Source organism: Ursus arctos, unplaced genomic scaffold (assembly GCF_023065955.2).
Source record: "Ursus arctos isolate Adak ecotype North America unplaced genomic scaffold, UrsArc2.0 scaffold_1, whole genome shotgun sequence".
In the NCBI taxonomy this organism is placed as follows: domain Eukaryota; kingdom Metazoa; phylum Chordata; class Mammalia; order Carnivora; family Ursidae; genus Ursus; species Ursus arctos.
Window position 1 is genome coordinate 46109134 of NW_026622763.1, and position 12832 is coordinate 46121965.

At 36.3% G+C, this 12832-nt stretch overlaps 1 protein-coding gene across 1 annotated transcript in view; it reads right to left on the reverse strand.

Annotated features, from left to right (window-relative positions):
* Positions 1 to 4377: 4377 nt before the first annotated feature.
* Positions 4378 to 12832, reverse strand: part of GALNT3 (polypeptide N-acetylgalactosaminyltransferase 3) — a 45414-nt gene continuing 36959 nt past the window's right edge. The window contains exons 8-11 of the mRNA XM_026492639.3: positions 11921 to 12052; positions 11611 to 11712; positions 7014 to 7166; positions 4378 to 6131 (exon numbers count right to left, since the gene is read on the reverse strand). Of these exons, the coding sequence (XP_026348424.1) occupies positions 6009 to 6131; positions 7014 to 7166; positions 11611 to 11712; positions 11921 to 12052 (510 nt within the window). The 3' untranslated portion in view covers positions 4378 to 6008. The remainder of the gene's footprint in view (positions 6132 to 7013; positions 7167 to 11610; positions 11713 to 11920; positions 12053 to 12832) is intronic.

Here is a 12832-nt window from a genome sequence, read left to right on the forward strand (position 1 = left end):
TGAAATGCAGAGAGTAAAACAAATAGGAAAAATACTGCAGGTCAAAGGAAACAGTCCATGCAAATAGATGAAAACTTTAAAATTAAAAAAAAATCTATCATTAATATTCCTACAAAGATAAAGGAAAAAATTGCATTCATATAGTATAACGAAATCTTATGCAAGAAGCATTCAGAGAATAAGAATGTGCTCATGGGAATTACAAATTATAGAAATTTAAAAACTTAATAGAAGGCTTAGAATAATAGATCAAGAATACCTCCTAGAGTGGGGCGCCTGGGTGGCTCAATCATTAAGTGTCTGCCTTCGGCTCAGGGCGTGATCCCAGAGTCCTGGGATCAAGCCCCACATCGGGCTCCATGCTCCGCGCTGGGAGCCTGCTTCTTCCTCTCCCACTCCCCCTGCTTGTGTTCCCTCTCTCGCCGGCTATCTCCCTCTATGTCAAATAAATAAATAAATAAATAAATAAATAAATAAATAAAATCTTAAAAAAAAAAAGACTACCTCCTAGAAAATAGAATAGGCAAAGACATGGGGTAAAGTGAGCAAAATTCCCTTCCAAATATATTAGAAGATCAATATATTAGAGGTCTGATATAATAAGATTTCCAGAAAGAAACTAATAATATAAAAGATAAAATTAAGAAATATTTAGAAAATTTCTCAGAATTGAAAGGCATGAGTATTTAAGGAGCACAGAAAAATGTAAAGCAATGTTAACTCTCAATATGAAGTTTCAGAACATTAGAGCAAATAGAAGACTTGTAAGTTTTCGGAGAGAAAAAATAAGATCACTAACAAAGGATCAAAAATCAAAAATTCATTGATTTTTCAATGTGGGAATTTAGAAGAAAATGGATCAATATCTTCAAAATATCAATTAAAGAAATGATTCCCAGCCAAGAAATCTATACTCAGGCAACCTATTAAATGTGAGGGTAGAATAAGGGTATTTTCAGATATAAAGTTCTCAAAAAAAAAGTATGCATCCTGAACCCTTCCCCCAGAAAGTTACCACATGGTATACTCCAAAATGAGGAAGCAAACTGCAGAGGAGGAAGGCATAGAATTCAGAGACTGGAGACTAACATGACAGAGAGAGAGAGAGAGAGATGTATTTCCAGAATGATGATGGTGAAGGTGTCATCCCAGGATGAAAACTGTTAGGATACAGGGGTAGAGGATGCAAATATTTTGTAAATACTTGGATTTATCCAGGATCGGGAATTTTTCAAGTAATGATGATGGAGAACAGAACATGTGAATTGAGAGTGGTAGAGAATTATTATTATGATGATGAAAAACTGAAACCATTCTGCCTCAGCAGCTAGGTGTGGACTAGAGTGGTTGATAGTGAATAACAAGATCAATAGTTTGGAGGTCTCAAAGAGGTAGGGAAAAGTTTTTTAAAAGGAAGAACTCGTATGAATGAGCTAGGACAGGAGGTGGTTGTCAGAGAGTTTATGAATGATCAATCTGTCAGTGAAGAAATGGTTACTAGTGATGCCAAGAGAGGGTGTGGCTGAGGGAAGGAAATATGGTAATCAAGTGATTGGAGCACAGATGCTGGAGTCATTTGCATGGACATTGAAGTCACCCATGAGCATGATAGAAGTAGGGGGAAGGAAAGTTAAACAAGAACTGAAGTATTTAATGAGTGGAGGGAATGAATCAAGAGAAATGACCTATAGATGTGTAGCTGACAACAGCTAGAAAAGGTGGAGGATAATATATCCACATGGCATGGTCTTCATGGGGCATTTTTGTAGAAAGGACACACCTACTTCAAATCCTCAGTTTGAAGCCCAAGAAGAATGTTAGAAAACGAAAAACAACAATGCTTAGATAGGAATAAGAAGTATCCATTGATGTCCAGCTTAAGTTAAGGCAAGACAGACAAAAGAACTTTCAGAGATCAGGCTGTTGACACAAGGGAGTTTTTTGATCAAAGAACAGGAGTAGAAGCTGGCAGAGTAGAAGGCGATGGACAAGGTGGGAGAATTGATGGAGCTAGGGAATGGCCAAGATGTGGGAATTGCCAGAGAACAATGGCAACAGAGGATAACAGAGGGCACTGTTTTATGGTGATGCCTGAAGTAATCACGGATGTAAAGCATAATGGAAGTCACTGTGATGATCTCAAGGAATCCTAGGCATTGGTTCCATGAGTAGCCTTTCTACTCAAAGTATAGTTTCAGGACCAGCAGCCTTGGCCTCATCTAAGAGCTTACCAGAAATACAGAATTAAAAAAAAAAAAAAAAGTACAAAACCCTAGGCTCTACCCAGACGTAATGAATCCGGATCTGCATTTTAATAAGATCAGTGTTCACAATAAAGTTTAAGAAGTATTACTCCAGCTATTTACCTCTAAAATACAAGGCACTGTTTTTTCTCTTCTCGTTCCTGGCTATGGACTCACTGTAGGCTGGACGTGTTGACTCATCATGCATTATTTCTTTCCAAAGTATCATTGTCAATCATTACTAGACCGTAAACTCCTTGAAGGACAACTTTGTGTATCATTAGTCCCTGATGCCTACTACAATCACAAAAACACAAACGACATTTCCTAAATATTGTTGAATATTGAAGAGCAATAGTGACTACACGTGTGTGCAGAAAAAGCTCTTCTCCAATGCAGCTGGACTGATAAGCGGCTGATAATTTGAAAAATGTAGTTAAAATAGAAAGCCATAAAAGGAAGATATGTTTCCAATACTTTTAACTTAAAACACACACATTCATTCCTACATTGTATGTATATTAATTTCTTCACAAACATTCCATTGAAAGGCCAAGGCCTTTTGAGTATGAATTGGTTTATGAGAATTACGCAACATCTTTCCTGCACAAACCACACTAAAAATGCATTGTCTGAAGATCCTTTGTTTTGTTTTAAAAGTAAATTGGAAGCAATTCGAGTGCAGAATCTTCTGAGATATGTTTTTTCTTGTATAGTTCTCATCCACACATAACTTAGGATTTTTAGAAAAATGACTTTTTTTTGTTGTTATCCCAAGGCATTCAACTTAGTTTTCTCAAAAACAACAGCTCCCTCTACATTATATTTTGATGGCTTACATAGTATTTAATTAAGTTGTCTAATGGTAAGGCCAATTATCTGGCAATATAGGGACTTAAAAGTTTGTCATTACTGGTTGTAATTTTAGTATATTATGTATTTTCTCTCGTGGCTAGTCACATCTGGTTCTAAGTGAACCACCCATCAGGTTAACCCTAGCAGGTTTGGCAGTGTAGCTTACCAATCTAGAGTTCTCAGGGCTTAGTCCTCTGGAATGAAGGCAACATGCCAGGTCTTGTGAAGCAATTAGACCATTTGCCATGGTCACTTGAAATTGAGCAAGAGATCCACAATTTCACACTTATGTATATTCAAATCTCTCAGGTAGATGGCAACCAGACTCCATAAATAGATTCCTGTTAGCATTGTTTCAAAACTCAGACGTAAAAGATACTACCTCTATCTGGAAGGGTAAATCCCTAATGAAATGAGTTATAGGACACGTGAACAACAGCCTGAGGCTCCCAAATCAGGTAAGAAGGACTCTACCTTTGCATTTAATACATTTAATACATTTAATACAGCCATAAGAAAACCAACTAATCTATATAGATTTTGGTTGAGTCTTGACATGAGAACACATGCCTAATACACAGAGGGCACTTGAATTTTTTTAAAAATATGCTTTATACATTTTCATTTACAAAACATCTTTGAGGATTTGTTGTGAGATATAATGAACTCTAAGAGCAGTATTTGCTCCTGGATGTTTTCTCTACAGTAACAGCTGGAGAAACAGAAATGGTGCATGTGAGTGGGCATCAGTGTATATTTCACAGTACATATTAATATTTAGCTATAGTAATAAAAATATCTTTACTTATTAAAGAAATACCAAATATGAATAAGCTGTCATATCATGAAATAGAAATCATAATGTTACTATGCTATTTCAAAAATAATGTTTTTTAGAGATTTATTTGCGAGAAAGCGAGAGAGAGCACAAGTGTGGGGGGGGGACAGAGGGAGAGGAAGAAGTAGACTCCCCACTTAGCAGGGAGCCCGACCTGGGGCTGGATCCCAGGCCCTTGGGATCATGACCTGAGCCAAAGGCAGATGCTTAGCTGACTGAGCCACTCAGGTGCCCCTATTATTACAAAATTATTTGTCTTTCTGCTCCATAAGATCTAAGCTCAAAGGCAATATAAGACTCATTCTGCCTGCCATAACTTTGGGCACGAGTTAGACATACAATAAATGTTAGTTGAATTGAAATAAATGTTGGCATTGTAATAAATTAAAGAATGCAGGTCTTTTTTTTTTTTTTTTTAAAGATTTCATTTATTCATTTGAGAGAAAGAGGGCATGCGAGTTGGGGAGGAGCAGAGGGGAAGAGAGAAGGAAGGGAAAGAATCTGCAGCAGACTCTGCACTGAGTGCAGAGCCTGACACTGGAGCTCAATGCTGGGCTCAACCTCACAACCGGAGATCACAACCCCAAGATCAGGACCCGAGCAGAAACCGAGAGTCAGTCACCTAACGGACCAGCCAGGCACCCCAAGTCCCCAAGAATGCGAGTCTTTTAATGCAAATTCAAAGTTACAACAATGAGGTGATGGGACCAATAATTTAAAAATATTTTCCTTTGTACAACTGAGGCTCAGCAACATGTAAAATATGAAGCCAATCATACTTCACTTCTTATAAGAACACAAGAGCTCTCTATATAAAATGGACCAAAAAGAAAAGTGTTAAATCTATGTAGGCACCACATTTTTTAAAAATTACTCTATCAGATGCTCAAAGAATATCAGAAATTAGTACAAAATTTTCAAAATATCTAACATAGAATGTTCTCCACTCCCCATTTTTTATGCCATTACCACGAAATACTTGAGTATTCCTTAAGTATCTGATGGCTCTACAATAGGTACCTAAACCAAGTATAAATTCATGCTCCCCACATCTAATATGAATTATATCTTTTATCCAAAAGAGGAAAGAAATTTAAATCAAATAATTACAACAGTGATAAGGATTCATTTTATTGTGTTTTCCACATAGGTTTTTTTGATGAAAAAAATTCTTTACAAAGACAATCTAAATTGAATCAGTAACAAATAAAATCTAGCTTTTAAATGACTCAAGTATTCTGCATTTGAAATTCAATTTCTCAAACATTCAAGATTAGTGAATTTTGGTAAGAAGAAAGGACTAGCAGAAAGGAAAAAAACACCTTTTCAACAGATAGTACTTTATAGTTTTTTTTTTTTTAGTTGCTTTGGGAAAACACACAGTATAGTTATTTAAGAACTATCTTTTAAGCAAGATTTAAGTGCTTTAAGTCAAGTGGGTTTCAGACTAAAAAATACTTTAAAATTTGCCAAGATATTGAAGTGTTAAAAATATTCTCCTTATTCATTTAATTTCATGTTTAAGGAAACGTATGACAGATAGTAAATAAAAGGCAAAAAAGTTTACTTGTATTTTTATATAATAAATTCTAGATCTATAAAAATTTCCTGGTTTGTACACAAAGGCCAATGCTTGACCTTCATTGATCCATTTCTATGTAGTTAAAAAAATATGGTATCAAATCTTTCTCCCTCCCCCCAGAAAACTAGAAGAAATATTTTAAATTGTGAGTGTGTGAATGTAGCTATGCATATCTTTAAGTGTACAAAACACACAAATATCACTTTACTTAGAAAATTATTTTCATCATACTGTAAACATCTCTTCCCCTACATCTGGACATTTCAAAATAGTCTTTGGTATTATTAGTTATTGTGCTTTGAAACGGAAACTTAAAAGATTTCTGTAGCAGTGCTACATAGACATTTTAAGATATAAATAAGAAAAATGCACTTGGAATAAGTTACAATTAGCTGCTTTTGCATAATTTTCAAAAACTACAGTGTATGCCTAGTCACAGTTTTGTGAGAAAGAATATCTCCTTTTTCAACTCCTTAATTTTAAGGAACACTTAATCATTTTGGCTAAAAATCCATTTTTGGAGTGGATCTGATGGATTGCATGACACCAAGCTTGGATGCTCTCCATTTGCTGAAAGGCACATTTTTAAGAATGGATTATATAGAAGTTGATCCTAGAATAAAAGGAAACACAACAGAAATTAAACTTCAAGGCTCATGGTTAACTGATGAATATCGGGAAAACTACATTATGGTCTCATCGAAGCTAAAGGAGACTCACCCACCAAATGTACACAGTTCTTATCTTTCAGTCTTTCTCAGATCAGACTTGTCTGATAAAATCTTGTTGGTTTCCGGTGTAAACAATACCATTTATGCCACTACTGTTTAATTCACGGAGGTATTATATAAATAAAGAGATGTATAGAGAGTAAGGTCTGAATCAAGTTTTCAAATAAGAACCATTCCATTGGTATATTCATAAGTGACAAACTCTTTTAAAAAAGTATAAGTAATAAAAATCAGTCCTTTACTGTTCCAGTAGGGCACAAAACATTTTTTAGGTGAGAATTGCTATGTTCCAGCTAAGCCTTAACACGTATATTTAAAAACAGAAAAGATCTTTTATGTATTCTCTCAATTCTAAATTCATTTAAAAAAAAAGTACTAAAACAGGAGAAATGAATCACTGTAGGTGAGAAAAAGATAATGATTTTTTTTCTCCCTACCATGATAAAAAAAAAAAATGTGACTGTTGCCAGAAGCACTGTAAGAAACTCTAAAAAGACAAATATGAGCAACTATTATTAATAATTCACAAAAGTGTTGATCTATATAAATCAGGCTTTCATTAAGCAACTAGTTTCTAAGAGCATATAATTCATAGATACATTATCTCCTCAAATCGGTAGATGTACACGAGAACAAAGTTAGCAAAGACAGAGAAATTCTGATGGATAACAATAAGATGCTATGGTTCATGCATTTTCCCAGATAAGCAATTAGAGCTAATCAAAATAATTACAGAAAGGGGTGAATTAATTGCACTGAGGTACCTTCTGGATCTCCCATATCTGTTCTCCACTGGCCACTGTCCTGTGACCTTTGTAGGCACACGCTCTCAGCTGAACAAGACCTTGAGCAGCATGAAGACATAATTCCCTCTGGATGTTATGCCGAATTTCATGTTGAGCCGAGTATTCAAAATACTGTGAAAAGAAGAATGCTATTACTGACCTGTATCCTCACCCTGTATCCTCAGCTGCAAAATAATGGTCCAATAATTATAATTTTTAAAAAATCAGCAATTCACTGAATAATGAAGTCACTCAACAAAATAATACGATAAAAACAGGTATTAGAAATATAAGCTGAGCTTTTACGACAGAAGATGCTGTAACTCTTTTCCAGCCTGTCAGCAGCAGGTAGTTATGTAAGAAGGTACTGTCTTCCTCCCATTCAGAAATGGGAAGTTATCAGGTGGAATGGAAGTTAGCTAGGATACGTACGCCGCAGAAAAGGACCTGGAAACTTCTAGCAAGAGGCACAGTAACTGCCTCTTCCTCTCCACAAGTGTTCCTTCTCTCTTATTCATCTCAATTCGTGGCATTTTTGTTCACACTAGGAACAGGAAATGAGGTAATCTCCATGTCTCAGTTTCCCTGCCTGTAAAATGGGTAATTTAATAGTTTTCCTACCCCAGAGGGTTATGAGGATAAAAGGGCTAATAGATATAAGAGACTCAGAACAATAACTGGTACATGATAAGCTTTTAATTCATCTTAGGTGTTATTACTAGGATTAATGTTTCTCTCTCTCCATATGTCCAGTTAATTAGCCCCTTAGTTCTACTGAATTTCCCTCCCACATGTCACCATTGCACTTTGCTCTGTACCTCACTTCTCTTACTCCAGCACTCAGAATCTCTACTGTAATACATTCCAGCTACCTGCAATCTCACTCTGCTGCCAGTTAGTCTTTCATAACACTGATTCGATGTCCTCCCTCCCTTACTTGAGTGAGTCGCTACTGTTGCCAAGAGGACATTCACACTCCTTAACTAGTACATGAACTCTTCCTTTTTCAATCTTACATCACCCACTGCCCGAACTGTACACCATGCTCTTTTCACACAATTTAACCAATGTAGAATACATGCATCCATAAGTCTAAGACTCCTTTACTGTGCTCTGCCTGAAATATCCTTCTGGATCCTTCCCCACCTAGCTAATTCCTTTTTATCCTTGAAAAGCCAATTCAAATGTTACTTTGCTTCTTTAGTTTCCCTGAGCTTCTCCCACTGAACAAAATTACACCTTTTCAGGGTTCCTATAGTACATCAGAAATAACTTTTACAGCACTCTATTGGAATTGTGTGTGTAGCTAGCTGGCTTCACCATAGACCAAAGTCAGGCAGCGTATCTAGTAATAACATCCATTACAAATCAAATATTCCATAATGTTGACATTCCAAAGATAAAATAAGTGAACATAATGGATTTTCAATAATGAAATAATTAGTCTTAGCACTAATATTTATTGAGCCCTTATTATGTGCTAAGCAGGGGCTGTTCTAAACCCTTTGTGTGTATTAGAGTAGGCACTCCACAAACATTAGCTGAATTAATCTTGAGTTCCCCTGGTCTTGGCCTCATGCTTAATTTAGCTCCTTCCACAAATATATCCATCATTTATATAACTCATAGTTCTTCAGATGGAGACATTGAATGAAAATGAGTGTAGATCATGAAAACAGCATTTTGTAGGAAAGTCTGTCCAGTATTTTACTTCACCCACATTATTTTTTTTTAAAAAAATCATTAAAAGGCAAGTTATAAGGAATATGAAATAGTTGAAGATACTTAGGCAACCAAAAAGAATATATAATTAGCTAGCTGGGAACAATAGAGAGACATAATCTAGAACCAGGACAAATACTCTGGAATAGGAAGGCAGAGAAGCAAAGCATTCAGTGTTGCAAAGCCATAATGACTCGCACTGCACTGCACCAGTATATCGGTCAATATAATCACATTATCAAAATATTACTGTTACTTGGCATATACAAATACTGTTACAATGGAGTTTTATGTTACACAAATATTATCTGGTCAAAACAGTAAAAGGGAGCAATAAAGAAATGGTCAAGTTGTATGATATCTCAAAAACGTTTAGTACTCAAGGAACTAAAATTTGCAAAGCAGTTTAAATGCAGTGCTTGACTGAAAAAAAATTTAAAGGAAATAAACCAAAACAAAATCGATGGCTGTATTACAGTGCTAGAAATCAGAGTCATTTTCTTAAAATATAAACTGGGAAATACTATTCTCCTGCTCAAATCCCTCAGATGGTTTCTATCACACTGAGAATTAAATCCAAGTTCCTAGGGGAGGCCTGCAAAGCCTTCTATGACCTGGCCTCTTACTGATGTCTCTGATCTTGTCTCCCGCCTTGTCTTCCTAGAGCACTCTGCTGCAGCCACACTGGCTTTCTGACTGCTCCACTGACCTGCCACTGGCCTCTATCCTTGCACCCCTCTGCCAGGATGCTCCTCTCCTGGAACACCGTTCCTCTCCAACTCCTTTAGGCCTCTGCTCCAAGGTCGCCTTCTCAAAGAGGTCTTCCTGAACCTCCGAACACAAACCTCTCTCCCACTCTCCATGTTCATATTATCCACCTACCCTGCTTCATTTTTCTTTATGCCCAAAATTACATATTTTTTTCGTTCTCCTTCAAGAACACAAGCTCCACAAGGTAGAGATTTTGCCTTTTTCACTACTGTAACAGTGCAAGTGACATTATAGGCGCCAAACAAATATTTATTGAAAGAATATGGGAACTACTTCTTCATTCCCAAGGGAATTTTTAAAAGACAGCTATATTGTATTTATAATTTACAAATTATTTTAGAGACAAGACTATAAAAACATCTTTATGGCAATGACTAGAGAAAAACATATAAAATGACATATAAGATATTTTCAACTGTTATGATAAAATAAATGTCATGCTAGAGGAAGCCTGAGAAAAATCTGTAAATATTTATATTTAGGGATAAGATTTTTACAAATGACAAAAAATTTCTCATTGTCCAAAAACTTAATTTTAACTAGCATAGTCCAGTGTTATTTCCAAAAGAATGTGATTATTTATATAATTATTTTTTTCTAACATATAGAAGGAAATTTTAAAATATATATGTATGTGTATACACACACACATGCATATATGTAGAGATGTATGTATCTAGGTATATAGCTATATATGCATGTGTATATACCTGTGTGTGTGTATCTCCATCCCATTTCAGAATTGTACCTTAGTCCCCCAGTGAGGGATCCTGTTCACTAGCTATGGCTTCTGGGCATCTGCGTCACCTATCCTCAGTAGACTGGTTCATTTGGATGAGCAGGGATTGGAACTAGATTAAGCTGAGGCTAATGACTAGGAAGAAACATGGAAGAGGACAGACCAGGAGATAGAAAGAGGAGACTCTTTCTTCTTAAAACTGACATCACCAAAGTTCCATCCTGTTAAAATAGGAACATCACATTTAATATTGCAAAAATCCTCCACATACACCTTGGATTCTCTATTAAAATACCTGCAATTCACAGAAAAAAGACATATCGGCTCCTCTCCTTTGTACCCCCCTCTTCATAATCTTCTCATCCTGTTCTCATTCCCACCAGCCACCTCACTTAACTCCTGTGCACCTTTCCCGAAAATGTTTTCAAATGACCTCTTTCCGAGGAAAATGTATGGGCACCCAGTCTAATTCATGTAGACGCCCTCCTTCATACTCTTGAAGCACTCTGAATGCTTTAGCCCAGACCCTATCTTGAGGCACTCTGAATGCTTTAGCCCAGACCCTGTCATGCTGACTGTAACCACTGGCTTTGAAATGTAGATTTCCTGAAGGAGTTAGGATCTAAAGTGCTTGAACTCAGCAGAATATCCATCTGGCATGCAGGGGTCACTCAGTAAATTTGTTGAATGAACAAATGAGAGAGTCCAATCTTCCCAGGAGTTCTTAACTTGTAAAAGGCAAGGCAAGGAAGCTAAATATTAGAAATGATATTTTCATAAGTTCTGTACCCATAGTAGGCCAAATAGTGACATTGACATTTGAGTCTTGATTGTTGAAACAGTCAAAGAGTGGTAACAAGCAGATACATCATCAGTGAAGGATAATCAAGAACATGCCCTTATTTAACAGCATATTGAAAAGATACCGTGACCCGCAAAGATAACTCCTAATACTGCTCTTTTGGTATTAACACTTAATATAATTTGCTATTGAATGCAGTTAAGTAAATACAGCCTTTATGTATAATTTTGCAAAATCACCTTGCCAGTAGTCCTCCAACATCAAAGATCCACATAGAAGGTCCCGTTTTTTAATTTCAAATGGCTTTATTCTATTATTTTCTCATTTGCCTTTCTATTGAGTGGGTGAGCCACTTCAAAGGGTCTTCAGAGCCAGAATGAAAGTCAATATCAAGTACTCAGCAACTTTAATATTAATTGCCAAACTTAACCTAAAACATTTTAAACAGCCATTTACTTGAATACAAAGCTGGTCTGGGACTTCTGACAACCTACTTGTGTTTGTGTCAGTCCAGAAGAGAGGACTTTTAATGCAGGGCTCACCTGGTTTCCCCCGAGTCCATGACACGTGTACAAAATTAACGGTTTGCCTCCTTGATTATTTTCTCCAACATCCAGACACAGAGGCTGACCAATGCTTTTAATCTAAAGGAAAATTGTCAAGTTATAAAAAAAATTTAATCTATGTGGTTGATATTTTTTTTTCAATTAACTTCAGGAAGCAGTATTAATAAGTAGTAATGTAAAATCTCAAAAGCCATAAACCAGAAAGTATTCCAGCAATTTTCCCCGAACCACGTAAATGTTTGTGGCGAGACATATACCAAGTAAAAAGGAGCAGGAAAATACTCACATATCCAGATATAACAGGATTAAGGTCTGGCACATATGCTTCTGGATAAATAGTGTTCAGATACCATGTAAAATTTTTACATTGAAGGCGATGCTTTATTTCGAATCTTTTTGAAAGATCACCAAATGATTTCTGGAGAAAGATGAGAAGTAGAAAGAATGCTTAATCAAAACAGCACTGATAAAGGCGTTCAAATGCTATGATTTGTATTTATATTTGGGTCTTAAAAAGAACTCTGGGCCAAAATGCAAGATGCAATTTAACTGCATTCACCTTTTATTCAGGCAACAAGTACGCCCCCCTGCTTGTTTCTGCCTTGAAAGAGAATCAAGTTACCACTGTGGATGCGGACATATTGCTATTTTATTCTTTCTTTGGGCTACCAAACCTCCCTTACTGGGGCAAAGATCTCTAGAGAAATGGTAGTGGGAGAATCCAAAATTGATCCTAATTTTACAGCCAAAAATGATCTGTGAAGTGAGGTGTGAGGAAGCAGGTATAAACAGTTGCTGGAGCACCTGGGTGGCTCAGACAGTTAAGCATGACTCTTGATTTTAGCTCACGTCATGATCTCAGGGCCGTGGGATCAAGCTCCACCTTGGGCTCTGCACTGATTGAAGCTGGCAGAGAAAATATTTACCGTAACTGAAATGATAAGCATAAGTATTTAAACTTTCTATATATTTTATATATATTCTCCCTCTCCCCCTCGCTCCCCCCCCCCGCACTCTCTCTCTTTTTCAAAAAAATTAAAGAAAGAAAGAAAGAAAGAAAGAAAGAAAGAAAAGAAAGAGTTGCTAATACAATGTAATTTATATCTTCTCTAGTCAAGACTACAAAAGACAACACAATCAGGCATATTTTTTTTTCTAGTTTTAAGGGTGTTACTTACTCCTTAACAAAAACAATGTA